Source organism: Oenanthe melanoleuca, chromosome 4, assembly GCF_029582105.1.
Source record: "Oenanthe melanoleuca isolate GR-GAL-2019-014 chromosome 4, OMel1.0, whole genome shotgun sequence".
Lineage (NCBI taxonomy): Eukaryota > Metazoa > Chordata > Aves > Passeriformes > Muscicapidae > Oenanthe > Oenanthe melanoleuca.
The window spans coordinates 65,794,565-65,812,220 of record NC_079337.1 but is presented as its reverse complement, the minus strand read 5'-3'; the positions used below and the strand labels follow the sequence as shown (position 1 = coordinate 65,812,220).

The 17,656-nt window shown below is 38.6% G+C and overlaps 1 protein-coding gene across 2 annotated transcripts in view; it reads left to right on the top strand.

The window, feature by feature from the left end:
* Positions 1-17,656, top strand: part of CTNNA2 (catenin alpha 2) — a 446,082-nt gene that overhangs the window by 394,970 nt on the left and 33,456 nt on the right. For both annotated transcript variants that reach the window (XM_056490098.1, XM_056490099.1), the window contains exons 13-15: positions 6,011-6,162; positions 14,184-14,297; positions 17,435-17,616. In XM_056490098.1, the coding sequence (XP_056346073.1) occupies positions 6,011-6,162; positions 14,184-14,297; positions 17,435-17,616 (448 nt within the window). The remainder of the gene's footprint in view (positions 1-6,010; positions 6,163-14,183; positions 14,298-17,434; positions 17,617-17,656) is intronic.

The window sequence follows — 17,656 nt, the reverse complement described above, 5'->3', positions numbered from 1 at the left end:
TTAAAAGCCATTTTTTTAAATAAGGAGAGTGGTGGTGTAAGTAGAAAGAAATTCACTAGGTCTAGAAAATATTGGCAGAGAAATGGAGTGAATATCCATCCACCAACTCCAACAGAATGTTTTGTGAATACAAGTGTGAATTGTACAATAATGTTTTAAAATAAAAGCACTGGTATTCCTTGCATCCCCTTGCCTACACACACCTACATATTGATATACACAAACTTCTTGCAAAGGCAGGAAGGGTGGTTTGCTGTTTTACATAACCTACTTGGTGTCCAACAGCATGAGACTGCTTTCTTGAGGGAATTTTCTGAAGTTTGCTTTCATTTGAAATATTAACCTGAAGGGTGTTCTGTTTGGCAGGAATAATAATTTGGGGGTGCTCAGTGTGTGTAGTCTTGCACAGGTAGACAGGAGACAGCTGAAAGTGGTGAGACACAAATGTCTCTGCAGCTGATGTTTGTTACCCTCCTCTGTCCACTTTGGGATGTACTGTCCCTAATCAATGGCTTCCTGTGCTGGCCAGGAGGCAAACAGCACTTACCTGCCCTCTGCCCCTACATTTATCTTTCTGTGAATGGCAGATCAGTCAGGACAAAGTTGGAAAGTGTGTTTTTCCCTCTAGTGTGCTGTGTCCCTGTCTCCCAGCACTTGGTAACATAGCTCCAGTCATGCCATTAATTTCTGTAATGTCCATCTCACCTGGGCTGCACATGAGCAAATCCATTTCTACCATTCCCATGTCAATCTGCTTGGTTGCATAAACCCACAGATGAAGTTGGAGCCTCTGGGAAGTGCCAGAAGATTTAACACAAATGAGCCAAAGGGTCAGGACTTGGCCATTAATTCAAGGAAGCCTGAGAACATTGCTTTTATGGGCTGTGGCTAAATCAGTGTTTGGCAGTGAAGGCTGATTCTTCCTGAAAGTCTTGTGTTCACTGCAAACTATAATCTGCCCATCATTCTAGATAATTTTTTTGATTTAAGTGACACAAACAGCTGTGATGTTTAGGAGAAGCACAGACATTTTCAGGGATCCTGGAACTTTTAGAACTTTAGACTGCCATGTCATCCTTGAATAATCTCACCCACAACTGACCAGATTTTTATTGCCATTTAAGGGCCACTTGGATAAGGTGACAGGCACATTAAATGATGTGTCTCTATCAACATGGCCTAGGGAAAATCAGTTTTCATAAGGACAGGCACAAATTCTTGAATGAATACAGAGTTGTGAGGGCCAGCCAGAGGGCACAGCTGGGTGCAGTGGGTACAGGAGAGCAGTCACTTCTCTGCAGCTCAGATATCTGATTTGTCTGAGGACAGTCTAACCCCTGGTCTTTGAGAAGGGTGTTTCCCTTAGATCCACATCCCTGCATTCTAAGAGTCAAGTAGGTGCTTTTTTTTTCAAAATGAAGTTCTAAGAAATAGCTCTGCTCCTACCTTTGAAAAATTGTCCCAAAATGCCCCAAAGATGGGGAACTCTCAGTTCCAGAGAGACTGGGATGGAAAGAAGCCACGCTGTGCTCAGCCTGATTCAGAGCCAGAAGTGTGCCAGGATTTGGTGCACAAATGGGGCTGATTTATGCTAAACTTGGTTGTCTAAATCAGACATCTGGTCTAAGCCAAACACCTCCCTCTCTGTTTAGTGGGCACAGCAAAATCAGAATTTTATCCAGCTGAACCTGAGTATTTAAAGTAGGGTAGGTGTGATTAATTGTCTCATGGAAGCATCTACTGTTCTCTGCCTGGAATAAGGAAAGAGATTTAAAACTTTCAGTTGTATGATGTGAGGCAAAACCAGACCAAATTTCCTGACTCCCATTGATGCTAAGAATTAGAAACCCATGCACCTGAAGGGTCCTTTACCTTTATTGCCTTTTTTGTGTCTTAATTATCCCTTTCTACATTTCTGAGCATTCACATCTACTTAAGATTCTGAGGAATTCAAGTTCCTAAATAATAAGTCCATAAAAGTCCAATAAATCAGCAAGGTATTCATTTAATCTTGCATATTAATGAAACTTTTTGTTCTAATGCTACAAATGAGAACGCCCAATTTTTTTTTTTTAATTTTTATCTCAATAATTTTATTATGTAACCTAGCATTTCTATGTCTGTCAGGGATCTTATTGTTCCCATATCACTAAACAAAATTTGCAGTGATGTTTCTAAGTACAAAAATCGCAGTACAAACTGATTGCCATGGGAGAAGAAGTCAACAGGGAATATATTTTTAGAAAACAGATAATTACTTGATAATTTTATTATGTAGGAGATATGGGTGGGTGGGAGAAACACAAGAAGAGCTTTAGAGTAAATATTTTCTTTGTGGAGCTGGGTGGTTCACAAAAAAATTCAAGTTTGATCAAAGCATGAATTCACACATGATCATGTGCTGGTTTTCTATTATGTTGATAGCAAAAAAAAAAAAAAAAAAAAAAAAAAAAAAAGTATAATTTAAAAGAATTGATCAATTGATAAAATTGAAGTAATTTCAGCTTTGCTGATTTCCATTTTTCTCCAGCAGCCCTTCAGCATAGATTTTGTTGGCATTGGTCTTGCTTTCAGTGCCACTGGAAACTCATCCACAGAAAGGCTTTAAAATCTTTGTTTGGTTGGAATGACAAAGTCAGTGAATTAGAAGTGTTGCTATTAACTTGGTACCTGATTCTGTCAATATTTATGCAGGTGCCTAATTAATTCATGTACTTAGGCTGAGAGATGTTAATGGACATTTTTGAGTCTAAGCACATGGGTGACTCTTTTCAAGGCCACAGCTCAAACTAAGAAACCAATGTTTCATTTTTCCCCAGAAGTATTGATTTGCTTCTGAATCTAAAATTTATAGCCAATTTCTCTGTGCATAATAAATGAATCATTCTCTGTCTGATTCAAATGCATGCCTTGGCCTGAATTTTACCTGTGGTTCTTTGACCTTTGGCACAGGAATATCCTTCTTTGTGTGGTAAATAATAGAGAAGAAAGACTGGAGGGTTGTTTTTTGTTTTTTTTCATGGAGCTTAATAACCTTAACTGAGAGCAATGCATTTCTCAACTCAATTTTCAGTTTTCAAAAACTTCACTGCATTAAATGACAACATATGCTTAGAGAAGCAATAAGTAATAGCCCCCTATTAAAAGTGGGTTTTTTCTTGCTTGTCCTATCAAAAGTAAGCAGTGATGCAAAAATATGATTGGCAAGCAAGCAATTCATAAAGCAGTTTAATATCTATTCCCATTTTGAAACTGCAAATAATGTTCACATGTAGTAATGTAAATTAGGGACTAAATTATAGCCAGGTCTGCAAAATCAGAACTGATCAGAGAAGCTTCCACACCCAGTGGAGGTTTAAACATGGTCAGGGATGAATACTCATGTTAGGAATATGAATAAAGTGTAACTTTCCACCTTACAACCATTTAATTTAAATTTCCCTTGTTTTGTTCTAAGAATGTCACATGTGGCAATGACAAAGTCCAGCTGTGTCATATCTGCTTCCCCCATGTCACTGCCCTGTCAAGGGAAATATTGGAAAAGCTTGGTGCAACTTATTTCCACACATCTGGTGCCTGTCCAGCATCTGCTGAGTATTCACTGGTAATTAAACATTAATTGCTCCACAACATGTTTCATTTTATTTTTGGGTAGTGAAATTATGTTTAACATAGTATAAATCTTCCTTCCTTTCTTCTCTACCTTTACATGAACTTTTATATACAGATTATATACTTTTATCTAAAATAGACAAGTACTATTTTTTTTTTTTTTTCCCCAAAATCCCTGGAATTTTTCACCATTACTGTTTTCCCTCAGTTCTCAAAGATGGTTCAGAAATTGCTTTGATTTTTTCTAAAGAACTGCATATACCCTGTTAATGTGAACACCTATGTGAAAGATAAATTTCCTTGTGCTTATGTAGATGTTCTTCAGACTGCCCATTCCTAATTCAGACCTGTTGGTCTTACTATTAATTATATCCAATGACCTGACCACCTCTGCTAGTTAGGAAATTTTAGACAGAAATTTAAGGTTAAATTTAATTTAACTCTAAGTATTGGGGTTCTCTACCTCCTTTTTTAAATTGTTGTCATTATTGCATCTCTAATTTTACTTGTTTTATCCCAAGAACCCAAAATAATTTCTCTTTTATTCTTTAGGTTTACTTGTTTACATTGTATTTTTAATGATTGCTTTTTGATATTCAGGCTTGAGACTTCCTTATGCAATCATATTAGTCTCCTACCACACTTTCAAGTGTTCTATTAATTAAGGTAATTTGATATATGAATTTATTAAATACTCTTTCCAAAATTTCCATCTCTCTCAAACTCCTTTTCTAATTAATATATTTCCCCTCTGCCTGGCAATGTTTTGTTAATGTTTACTTTTTTAAAGTTTATTGTTGTTGTCACTTTTTCCTGTTTCTCCAGTGTATCCCAGGAACTTATTGAACATTATCTGCATGGAAAATACAAATCTGTTCTTTCATCTGTCTATATGAACATATATATATAGATATAGGTGTATATATATAGTGATGTATAAACAAAATTTGAATCACTATATCTCTTTAAAGGTTTTCTCATTTCCATCCAATGTGAAATATTTAAATGCCAGAAACAGAAGATTTGTGCTCGTGGTTGCTGCCACTTCTTCAAAATGCAAACTATTCTTAAATAATGTTTTATTTTTATTTTGCTTTAAGTCAGATACTATAAGATTAATTTAAGAACATTCAATCAAGAAGAAAATGGGGTTTCCTTCCACAGTAGAAGTTTCTGGGAAAGAATGTCACTGCTCTTGATGAAAATAACACTGAAAATTCCCCTTTGTATTCATCAGTTGGGTTCAGGTTATCAGTAAGTGCATTAAACATAGAGTTTAGGGAAAAGATGGGAAAAAAGATAATGTTTTAACAACCAAAAAAAGGCAATAACTGTTGTGGGAGTAATTTCTTGTTTTTCTAATTCTACTGCCAAAATAGTAAAGTCAGTGATACATGGTCTGGATACCGAAATGCTGGAATAAAAGTGATGTGAATATTCTGGAAAGATGGCTATCTGTAAATCTTAAACTTGAATCAGTTACTTAAATTCTTAAGAATTAATCCAAATGCAATTTTTTATCCAGGTTTTTAAAAGAAACATTGATTATGTTTGTCCTCTATGAGCACAGTCCTCCAATATTAATGTTAAAATTATGAAGAGGAGTAAACAAGTACAGGAATGTAGTTGCAGTATAATCAGTGGGACCTATGTTCATGTTTGTAGGATTTGGGTTTGAGTTATTAGAGGACTTTGGGGAAGAGTTATTTTCCTCCAAATACGATGTGCAGAAAGTGATTACACCTTCAAAGCAATCCTCTATGAAATTTAAAAAAACTCTCTTGCTATTTCAAGCAATGCCCTGAAACCCTTTACAAAAGTAAATATTTGCTTTCAGTTGTATATTAAATAAGTTCTTAACACAGTTTATAATTTTTTTAGCCAATATCTGTGGCTATGTTTTGCCTTTTATAAATGGTGATAGTGAAGAAACTATAAAGATTCTTTTAGGTGTCTTCACAAAAGTATATCCTTTATTTTGCATTTTGTCCCTTATAAAATTAGTTTTATTTAGTCTGTGCTAGAGTGTAAATTATGTAAATTAGCAGGCATAATGGCTACAGTTTGCTTTGATCTCTTGATACAAATATTAGCTGTGCTCATTACAGGTTGTAAAGCTTTTGAATGAACTTTACTGACTGCTCAGGTATCTTGCAGCCTTTTAAAAGCTAGTAAATCACAGTTTTTGAAGGAAGTTTTCTATTCTTTGCTGCACAATTGGAGGAGATGATATAGAGATGGCCAATTCCATGCTGTCAGTGCAGGGTGGGTACAACCATCCCTGTGCTTGGGAATTTCCAGGCCAGCGTGTGCGGCGTCTCCTGGAATTACCAGAGCAGCAGAGGAGGCTCAGGAGAGAAGGTGTCTGATCCTGCTGCCTCTGCTTGTGTTTCCCCAGTGATGCCACGTTTTGCTGAGCAGGTGGAGGTGGCCATCGAGGCCCTGAGTGCCAACGTGCCCCAGCCCTTCGAGGAGAACGAGTTCATCGACGCCTCCCGCCTGGTCTACGACGGCGTCCGCGACATCAGGAAAGCCGTGCTGATGATCAGGGTATGGAGAGCTCTGGGGGAAGGCTGGGGTTTACAGGCAGCTGTCATGGCTAAAAGGAATGCAAATAATAATGTAATAAGGAGAAAAGCTTGGCTTGAAACAGGAGTATATGGCACAGCAAAAGAATTAGTGAATAAAGAGATGAGGTTATTTAGTGGATGAATCACAATTAGCATGTTAATCAGCTAGGAGAAGATTTGATCACAACTGCCAATAGATGAAAACTTCATTACTGTTTCCATAGTAATAGCATTCATTTGCCAAGGTCTTCAAAGTTTCTGTAGACTTTTTGTTGTTTTGTGTATTTGTTTGGTTTTTTTCCCTAATGCATGTGTGCTGCCTGGGATGTGAGGTGGATCTGGTTAAAATCTAAATGATTAAATTTTCTTGCTGCTCCAGTGAGCCACTACAGGGATGGTTTTGAACATATACCAAAATAAAAAATGTGTCATTTCAGTGTTGACTAACCAGTTGATTCAATTTGCCTAGATATCTTTTAATAAAATAAACAAACAAAAAAGACACCACAGAACAACATCCTTATTGTGATAGTAGGTGTGTGCTGCTTTTCACTTTAGTCAGCAGACAAAGATTTAAAAAAGAAAAGCAGTAAACCAAACCTGGTTTGGACATTTCTTCAGCAACCAAAACTGTTATTTGGAACCCACATTAGCTTGATTCTGCCCTAATGAAAGCCATATACAAGTAAAGCTGTGGAGAAAATCACAGAGGAGACTTTTGAGGCAAATAACAGGGCTGAAACTTCAGCTGATCACTTTGAGCAAACAGGTAATGTGCACTTGTGGTCATGAGTGTATTATGGCTCTGATGTGAGACTTCAGGCAGTTGGAACACTCCAAAATAGCTCCATTTTACTCATCTGTCACTATGCATTAACATTTACAGAAAAAGCTTTTGTCAGGCTTAATTTTATAACTGCCAAACATAAATTCCACATTCTTATACCCAGTGCTCATCCCAGGTGGCCTAAATTATAGTCATGGCTTGTGATGGAGCAAACCCACCCTGTGCTCTGGGTGTGCAGTGTTAGAGGATTGGCTGCTCCTCTGGAAGGGGAGAGAAATCTTTGCTTGGATTATTTGAATTATTTGAATTATTGAGGGTGATGAGGCCCTGGCACAGGGTGCCCAGAGCAGCTGTGGCTGCCCCTGGATCCCTGGAAGTGCCCAAGGCCAGGTTGGATGGGGCTTGGGGCACCCTGGGACAGTGGAAGGTGATCATCCTGGAACTGGATGATCTTTGAGGTCCCTTCCACCCAAACCATTCCAGCATTCTGTGATTCTGGGAAATGAAAGATCTGCATAGTAAAGTATCTCTGTTTTCCTCTTGATTTTCCAGTTTCTTAATCTGTAACAGCAGTTTCCAACTTTTCTTAGGACAAGAACAACTGCTTAGCACACTTTAATGTTTTCTAGTCATTTCAAATTGTGATTGTGTCATAGACTCAATCATCAAGTGGGATTTTCTACAACCCCAGGTTTTCCCATTCCCTACACAGGGTTCCAGCTTCCAGCATCCCCCTGTACATCAGAGTTACCCCCAAGAGTTTGCCATGAGATGCCCATCCTGGTGAGATGTTTCTAATTTTAAATTTTGAAATTTGAATGCCTGATTACTTGCTGCCTGACTGTTCTGAGTACCTGGACAGCTGATCCCCATTCAGGCTTCTCAGTCTCCTTAGGAAAATCCCAAGTTTCTTTTGCCATTATCTCACTACTACTTTCCACCTGTTGTATGATATGAGTTAATGAATTCTGTTTGCCCAGGTTAGGAAGATTTATTTTTGCCTTCAGACAATTAACTTATTTATGGAGCTCAGTGTAATACTCCTTACCCAGGCAGAGAACTAAAGCACATAAATGGACTCATTACTCCATGTGAGTTAACTGGAAAAATCCACATATATAAGCTTACACAGACCAGAGTTTGCTGAATCAGAACCTTATTTGCTGTAGAAAACAAAATTAGTTTCACTTTGAGATATTCTTTAACATTTCCATCTGAACATCTCACACTGAAATGGGATGTATAACTAAAGAGTGAGACTATAAAAGCCTTTACGATATTTTCATTTAATAATCTTTCAAATATTATGCACCCTTTAATTCAAATGGTAAAACTTTTTAAGAATTACAAAAAATGAAAAAAAATCTAATCTTGCAAACTTTTGAGAGCATCTGACACAATTATTTTCAGGCAGTGATTGTTCGTGTGCAAGCCATGAAAGATTGAATTTATCTGAGATGAATCCCCTCATTCCAGAGAGTAAATAAAGCCACTTTTAGAATTAATTTTGGTTGGTATTATTACTTTTAGTAAGCTGAAGGAAAGGGTGGATAGTCTCTATTCTCTCTTTCCCTCAAAAGGGGAGAATTTATTGTCCCTCTGGAGGAGAAAGGAGCCTCATTTTTTCATTGAGGAGTATTATTATTTATACAGAAGAAAAAGATCTCTTCCACAAGTTAAGAAGTAGTATAAATTAATTTAAGAGGATAATTATAGAACCTACAACTAAAATAGAAAATAAGAACTTAATTCCAACACCTTTCCTACTGCTGTGTAGGGCTGAAATTGCACTTTGTGTTTTCGTAGCTGCTTAGGAAATTCCCTCAGTTATTGGCCAGAAACCTCTCTGCAGTCAGGAGGACTCACAATGGCACCTTTTCTCATTCTGATGTGTCTCCAAGGCCAATTTACTGTTACTTGCTGGTTTTAAACATGCCCTTTGCCATTAGAAACCTCACCTTGGGAGGCATCTGAGTGTTGCATTTGCTTGGATCAGGAGAGCACTGTTGGAGCCAATGCCCAGGTGGTTTAGTTCATGTCACTGGGTATATTTTAAACATCTCTAAACCTGATTCTTTGGGGTGATGCCTGGAGATGCTCTCTGGGAGCCTCTTAGGACCCAAGGGAATGGCTGGAGCTGTGTCAGGGGAGGTTTAGGTTGGATATCAGGAAATATCAGGATATCCACCTAGAGGGTGGTTGGGCACTGGAACAGGATCCCCAGGGCAGTGGTGACAGCACCAGGTGTTAGATTGGGTTATTAAAATTGTTAGAGAGATGCTTCTGCCTGAATTAAGGTGCAAACAAGACCATATGCTGAAGCTGATAGTATAAATTTTATTTAACAGTAGTGTGAGGTAAAGAAAAAGAGGAGCAGGGTGGGAGAGAAAGAGAGTGACAGACAGATTAAGCAGAAAATGTTATCACTTTGTGGATCCTGGAAGCATCTCACTCATGCTCTTCTGGTCTTCTCAGTGGTGAGGGGCCCACAAAGCAAGATTTCAATGGGTTAATGTATGTTTGGGCCAGCTGGGAGTGCCTGGTGTCTCCCTGGGGGGACAGGTTTAAACTGCCTGTAGCAGCAAACTCTGCATCTGTGGCAAGGCTTTGCATCACATGCAGTTCTCTGCTGCAGGGCCTCAGCAATGAGTCTGGGGTGTTTTGGGGTCTTTGATGGTTTTGTGAGGTTTATGAGCCCTCCTCTGCTGCCCCTCACGTGACTGTCCCGTGGATGTGGCTCCCCCAGGGTGGGTTGTTTTTACAACTGGGCCAGTGTGTGTAAGGCAGGGTGGGTGCTCACTCCCTCTGTCACACCCAAAATCTCTCCTCCCCAAGCCAAGCCAGAGCTGATTCTTCTCCCGCAGCCCTGTTCAGCTCTCCTTACACCTCTCTTTAGACCGGGACTGTAGTACCACCTTTACCTTTGCTCAAGTTCCCATCAGGTGCCTTAACTCAGCAGTTCCCCTCAGGAGGCACATTTGAGGGCTTTGATGGTCACAGTTCTTACTAAAATTTTGTCCTAATGGCAAAGTCCTTTTTTAACAGTGTTTAAGCCATTAACCATTTCAGTCTCTCACACCAAGCCTGACACGTTCAGGAAACATTTGGATAATGCTCTCAGGAACAAATTGTGACTTTGGGGATGTCCTGTGCAGGACCAGGAGCTGGACTTTGATGGTCCTTCTGAGCTCCTTCCAGTTTGGAATATTTTATTCTATTATTAACTCCATTTCTATTCTACTCTGCTATTAAAGGATTTTCAGTCCTTGGGAGAAGATCTCAGCAAAAATGACTGTGGGGTCCTCAGGCCCAACTTGGGTGCACCCACTTTGGTGTATCAATGCTCTTCTCCTCTGCCACACTGGTCAGGTTTAGCCACCATCACCACTGGGGTGAAATCCAAAGTGCTGCAACATTTCAGGTCCTCTGTAAAACCAGACTGAGTGCAGAATCCCATCATCTTTTGAAACATCCTGTCTCCAAAGGGTGTTGTGGGGTCCAGTGTTTCCACTGAGTGCCTGCTGCTCCTCAGATTGTGTTTGAAGTGTTGATTTTACTGTAAATCACCAACAACTGAAGACCTGCAGTGAGAGAAGTTGTCTGAATGAGTCACTCAGGCTGCAGTGGTACCAAAACAAATGCACAAAATAGTGTGGAGTTGGATTTAAAAGCATTTTGTAAAGTCTGGGATTTTTTTCTCATTGTATTTAAGAATTAGAGGAAATTTTCATTGTAAAAAATAGAGGAGCATCTTTTCATCCCTTCAATCTTTGCTCTCATTACAAGGTTAGTTTGACTTGGTGTTCATAGCGATGAAATTCTTGTAATTGCATCTTATCACTTTTAAGTGCATAGCAAAGTGGGGTTTCTATCTTCATCAAGTACATTTGAGTTGGTGAAATATGAAACAAATAGCATTTATAAATCTACATATATATGCTATTTTATGACTTGTATAATTCACATTTTCATACTACAGTCACAAAAGGAGAAAAAATGACATAGATGGAAAATATTTTCTTCACAACAAGCTCTTCAGTCAAACAGCCAGAGAGATATTTAAAAATATATATATATATTCCAATGCCTGGAAGTTGAAAGTCTCCACATTCATATTAGAAATAAAACATGCATCTTAAAAGAGAAAGCATATATTTATTGTGTGATTTATCTGGGATTGTGAAAGATTCTTCTTCACTGGAAGACTTCCTCTGAGTTAGATGAATGTTGTGTGTGGTGGAGATACTGTATTTGAAAAAAAAATGTAGTCTTGGGAAGTCTTATGGCTTGTGCTACAAAACAGATTAAAAATTATGAAAACGATCCATTTTTCTGCTGAAATCAATCAGTGCATAAAATCCATTAGTTTTGAATATTACTCTAGCTGCTCTTGCCACTGGTGGCTGTCAGCTCTGTTTGGAAGCTGCCTCCAACCTCAGATCTGTGATTCCTACATTTGTGTGACCATAAATCCAGGTGTCTGCAAGACAGAATCAGTTTCTGTCTTCCAGCTCAGAGAAATGAAGTCTCAGGCTCTGTTGTCTTGGAAACAAGGTTTTGAATATCAAGGTCCTATTAATTGTACACAAAAATTAGAGTTGTTCTGATATGTTTAGAAGGCCTTGCTAAGAGTAGTTCTTTAAGTCAAATTCAATATTTATTTATTTTTTTTACCTTTGTGTCTAAACAAAAGGGAGACCCTGTTTTATGTGGTCTGCATCTCCAGGGGATCAGCTAGGACAAAGCAAGTGAAAAGCATGAAAATGTTAGAAATGGCAGCATGCAGATAAAAGTTAACCCCACTTCTTCAGCCTCATGCAAAATGCAGCTGTTTGGGGAAGAAAATGAGAGTGTAAAATTCACCACACTTGAAAACATGAAAAGACTGAATCTGAAAGATCACTTTGAATTAGATCTCACTTGTACAGAGGGGAAATAGGAAGATGTCTTGTGCTTGTAGTATATTGCTAACAGCTGCATTACTTGCCCTTTTGCTTTGCACTACATTTTCTCCAAGTTCAACATTTATACCCATTAAATTTCAGTCTTTTAAAGACCACAGGTTTTAAGATCATGAATGTCAGACAGTAACAGCAATACTTTTTTTTTTCTAGATATTTCTTCAATAAGTCCTTGCATAGAACTTTCAGAATATTTTTTTCTCTTTAAGAGGCAGCCTCATGTTACTTGTTACTATGTTGAGATGTAATATTTTGAATATTACATCTTTATTTCAAGTCTGACTATGAAGACCTTGGAAAAGACTGCACATTATGTTTTATAATCTTATTTATAAAAGTGGAGACAGCAGAAACTAAGAGGAGTATATTTGGAGTGTGAAAGGGTACTGGCTTTTACAATGAAATGATCAGTGAAACTGGCTCTTTGAGTGGACTTGGAGGATGGGGAAGAGCCAGCTGGTTTATTGAAGCTCTCCACCCTATTCTTGTTCTAAACAGGCAGATGAAAAGCTGAGCCTTGTGATAGAAAATACTCTTTGCTCAGGGAGTTGTAGGATTCTCTTTGTAGCTTGCTTTTTTATGACAGATTTTAAGGTCTCATCCTGCCCTCAGGCAGCTGAGCAGAGGGAACAAATTGATTAAAAGTGGTTGGAAAACAAGACCATTGGTCATTATAATGATGGGTACCAATCCTTCTATTTTACCTGTGACAGTAGAGAGAAGGTAAATAAATTTTTCATCTAAACTTCTCCTGCCTGTGCTGTTCCACACACTCTTTGTGCATTCCTTTCTCCAGAGGAGCAGCCTGGGTTTCATTACCACACTGCCACACTTGGTTATTTCTTGCTCCAGCACTCAGCACCAAAACACATATTTAATTCATCCTTCTCAAGTCAGATGAAGATGGCTGTGTTTGACTCTCCCCATCCTGTGCACTTCAGCCTGCAGCTACACACAGTGATGTGCACTTGGTGCTGGAAGCCAGGCTGGAGCAGAAATCCTGCCAGAGACTCCTCTGCATTCCTCAGAGGCTTTGGAGCCGTTCCTGGTGCCTGAGCATCCTCCACACAGAGCTGTAATGACAACTGGCAGTGATTAGCACCTGTGCTAGAAAACTTGACTTGCCTCCAAGCACCAAATGCCAGCCTGGATGATTTCTGCTGTAGTGCTTTGGCCTTCTAGGCAGTCCCTGGGGTGAGGGGTGCCCAGTAAGGTGGGGATTTCTCTGCAGTTACTGTGGTTTTCTTTTCCTATTGCCTCTGCCATGTATGGTATCTGCAGAACTTGCTCATGGCCAAGCTGTTGTACCAGATACTATTCAACCATAAAATGGAATATAATCTTCCTTCTAAAGATCCCATTTTTTGCACTATCTGTATTAAATATTGTACTAAATAGTGATGTTAATGTCTGTCTCTCTGTATATAAATAATGACATTTTTCCTCCAAATTTTTTTGCTAGAAGGTGAAAAAAAACAAGGTAACAGGTCCATAAATTAAATTTTTTATCCTTCCTTCCAACATTTTAAACAATCTGAAGCTTGAAAATACATAACTTGATTAAATCAATCTCCCAAGAAACCCTCCCATAATTCATAGCACCAGCAATGGTGGTCATGGTCTCAGCTGGAGGATGAGTCAAATTCCAAAGCTCTGTACATGAAAATGACCATGTGAACTAACAAGATTACAGAGATCATAAATTTCATGTTTGTTTCAAAACCAGTTGACATAATTTACAATTTCTTTCAATGGGAAATCTCTTATTTGCTTTGATGAATTTTTCTTCAAGGATGTTAGTTGCTTTTTCCCAGGTATTTACTTTCTCTTTTGAAGATTACATAGCTTCCAGTAACATAATAGTGTTTAGTGTCCATTTATATATGAAATAACATTATTTTGAAATACTTCTTTCCAGTTGTTAGTGTTTCTAAAGGATATTTGTTCCTAGAACTGCATTCATCATGTTAACAGAGTTAAGAGAAATTGCAGCAAGAAAAGTTGTGGCAAGGTAATGACAAATGCCATTTGTAAAGAAAACTAGGGTTGAAACAATTTAATTTTTAAGACAATTCAATTTCAGTTCCTGACTGCTGGGGCAGACAAATTCATTTCAGAGGAGAGAGGAGCAGCGTTTCCTGGGCAGGTAGTCAATGAAATAAGAGCTCACTGTGCACAGGACTTGCTCTGTGTCCTTTTTAAGCTTGTCATCTCCTGTCTGTGGTTTTCCCTCTGGTGTGTGTGTCTCTCCAGACCCCTGAGGAGCTCGAGGACGACTCAGACTTCGAGCAGGAGGATTACGATGTGCGCAGCCGGACGAGCGTGCAGACCGAGGACGACCAGCTCATTGCTGGCCAGAGTGCAAGGGTGAGTGCAGACCCCAGCCAGGGTCCAGCAGTGACCTGCAAAATCAGAAAGCAAGGGCAGTGAACTCCAGTCCTCAGGGCTGTTTAAGAAAGGATGGGGCCAGGCTGATGGAGGTGCTGAAGTTTTTTCCATGTCAAGCCTATATAAGTAGCATTTATTGAATGATCTGGAGGCTTTTGTGGTGCCTACTATCAGCTGCTTGCTCCAGCTAGTGCTGTAAGAGAAGGCTTTGCAGGTTTGGAATGTGCTGAAACCGTGGGAGTAGTCAGCAAATTAAAAAAAAAAAAAAAAAAAAAAATCCCATCAGGGCACCATGTGCTGTATCCAGAGAAATCTTACATTAGTCATGTTTCCCAGTGTGCAAACCTGTCAAGAAGATCTGTTTAAGCTACTGAGTAGTCCCTGTAATTTAATTGTAATTGAAGACATTTGCTACTGAGTCAATGTAATTTTACCAGGGTAATTACATCATGATAAACTCCAGTCACTGTGATTTGCAGCCTCAGCTTGTGCATGGGGATTGCAAATTAAGCTGATGAGTGCTTTGGGGGTCACAGGTGCTGGGGAAGTGAAGTCTGTTAACACTCAGGAATATTTCTGCTAACACTCAGGATTATGCCACCTTCTGATGAATGTTTACCTTTAATTGAACAGGCTTCTCAGCTCAGATTAAAAAAAATATCAGAATATAATTTTATGCATCATGAAAATATATTTGACTGGAAATAAAGGTTTTTTAAAAAGCCTTTTAACATTTTCCAGGAGAGAACCAGTGGGAAACTGGGAATTATCTGAATGATTTTCATGGCTGTTTCACACAAGCCTGGTTTGTTCTGATGTGCTAGAAGTGAAGCTGTGGACTAAATTAGAAGCATCCTCCCCACACAGTCAAATAGCAGCAAAAGTTGGTAGCTGGAATGAGGATTTCTTACCTTGGAGTCTGGAAGAGGATTTGTAGGGCTGAGAACCTAAAGACCAACAGGCAAAGATGCTGCAAAACCTTAGAGGATCAGGACAGAGGAGTTTAAGCTGCTGTGCTTGAGGCTTGACACAAAGGATTTACAACCTGAAAAGAAACAGCAGAGTAATAGAAGTCTGAAAGAAGCTTACTCAGAGGTGTGGGAGAAATGCAAGGCGTGGATCCAGTGGAATGGGCAGAGATTTCTGTTTGTCTTAAAATTATTTCCCTGAGTATATCAGAAAACCATGTATCAGAAAAACTGGAGTTTTATCTTGACATTTCTAAGGCAAAAAATACCTGGATTCCTTTCTGTGAGACTGGCAACAGAACTGTTCTAGATGTAGTTGACTATCTTTTGTGGTTTTTGTTTTTTGTATTTTGCTTGAGATATTCAAAGTATTGACTAGTAAAGCAAATCTCAGGTATAACAGAAATGAGATACAGTACAGATTATTTTGTCGAATTTCAAAGCCTTTCTCATCTTTTTGGTTACATTTAGGACCAGGTAGCATGTCATCCTTTCTTGATCTGAAATTCAAGTAAAGACTGCAGTAATTTTTCTTGCTAAGAATTGAGTTCACCTGGGGATTTAGGAGTCTTAAAGTCTATTACATTTATTGTGGTTGTTATTACTGCTGTAGTTAAAACCTTCTGCTTTGATCAGCTACACACTGTATAAACATAATATATCATAAAGACAGTTCCTGAATAACATAGATTGTAATGTGGTACAGGAAGCAACAAATCATAAAAACCTAAAAGGGAAACATTTTAAGCAGAAGCTTCCCAGTCCCCAGTCTGGAGTGCTAAGCAGAATAGAATTTTATCTGAGTCTTTTCTGTGGAAAAGATGCAAACCACTTTGATTTGTGCAATGTAATGGATTTGTTTAATATGTTTTCTCCACAAGGCTGTTAGTATTTCAGTAGAAAGACTTGTGTTGGTCTTTACTAGAAATAAAACTGGAATTTACAGGTTGCATTTGCTGTAGGATATGGCTGCTTTGAAAGCACATCAGCAGCTGGAACAGAAATATTAAAGCACTGTTTACCAGTTTAAAGTGTGTTCAGGTGAAGCTGCCACTTGAAGAAACCACAGGCAAGTCACACAGATAAACTTCCCAAATTGCACTACTCCTATCACATTCTCTTAACTTCAGTTAATTCCTTACTTCTGTTGTTTAATGTGCATTTTATATATTTATTTATTAGCTTGACTTGCACTTCATTTTTCTGTGCAAAGACTATTATGCTAACATTTGAAACTGCTGAGTTACATTGATAAGGCCTAATTAAAACTTGTCTTGAATTTTAATTTGATTAACTTGCAAATTTCTCATTTTCTGATCTGCTCTGTATAACCCTTTTTAATTTCAGTTTTGGAAAAGGTCAATTACGAATTTTTAAAAGCCAAGAGCATTTTAAGAATATGTAGAAAAAGACTTCAGCTGATTGAAAGTGACATAAACAAGAAAAAAATGTAATGACACTTAAGTATGTGTCACACCCCATTAAATGCATAATGTGGTCTTCAGAACCCCTAGAGCCAAATAGTGGCTTAACTTGGAAATCATTATTCAAAGTGTCCATTTGATCTTCAAAAGTAATTATTATAATTTTTTAGGGTTTCTTTGGAGGGGGGCAGGAACTTTGTGCTTTGTTCATGCTGAGGCAGATCAGTACCAACCTGTTCAGTGCCTTTTTGCATCTCTTCCAAGAGAAAATGAGAACACTAAATATAATTTAAAAGATGTGTTTGTTACAATTCACTTCAAATGTATTGTCTTGTGTGTCATAGTTTATTTTAGTGTTGTAATAATCTGAAATCCTCTATTTCTGACAGAGAATGAGACTAAGGGAGACACAGCAATTCAGTCTGCCTTTTCCCATAAATGTCACTCATTTTATTCTTCCTCATAATTGAGATTTAATCCTCCTTTGTCAGCTGGTGAATAATGACAACACCATAAATATAAATTTTATCATCTTGAAAGTGCAGAAAGAGGCATAAACATGCTGTGATTGTGCTTTTGCCTGTCCTGACAGAAATCAAATGCCTACAGGATTTTGCTTGGCATGCTCAACTCCCATAAAAAGAAACTCAAGCTGTTGGGATCCCTGGAAAGATGCAGTTTGTAGCTTCCTTTTGTTCATGCCCAACTCCTTTTCTTTCTCCAGGCTATCATGGCTCAGCTGCCCCAGGAGGAGAAGGCAAAGATTGCTGAGCAGGTGGAAATTTTCCACCAAGAAAAGAGCAAGCTGGATGCAGAGGTGGCCAAGTGGGATGACAGTGGCAATGACATCATTGTGCTGGCCAAGCAGATGTGCATGATTATGATGGAAATGACAGATTTCACCAGGTAAGGACAAAACAACCCCAGGAGCTCAGCTGTGCCTCAT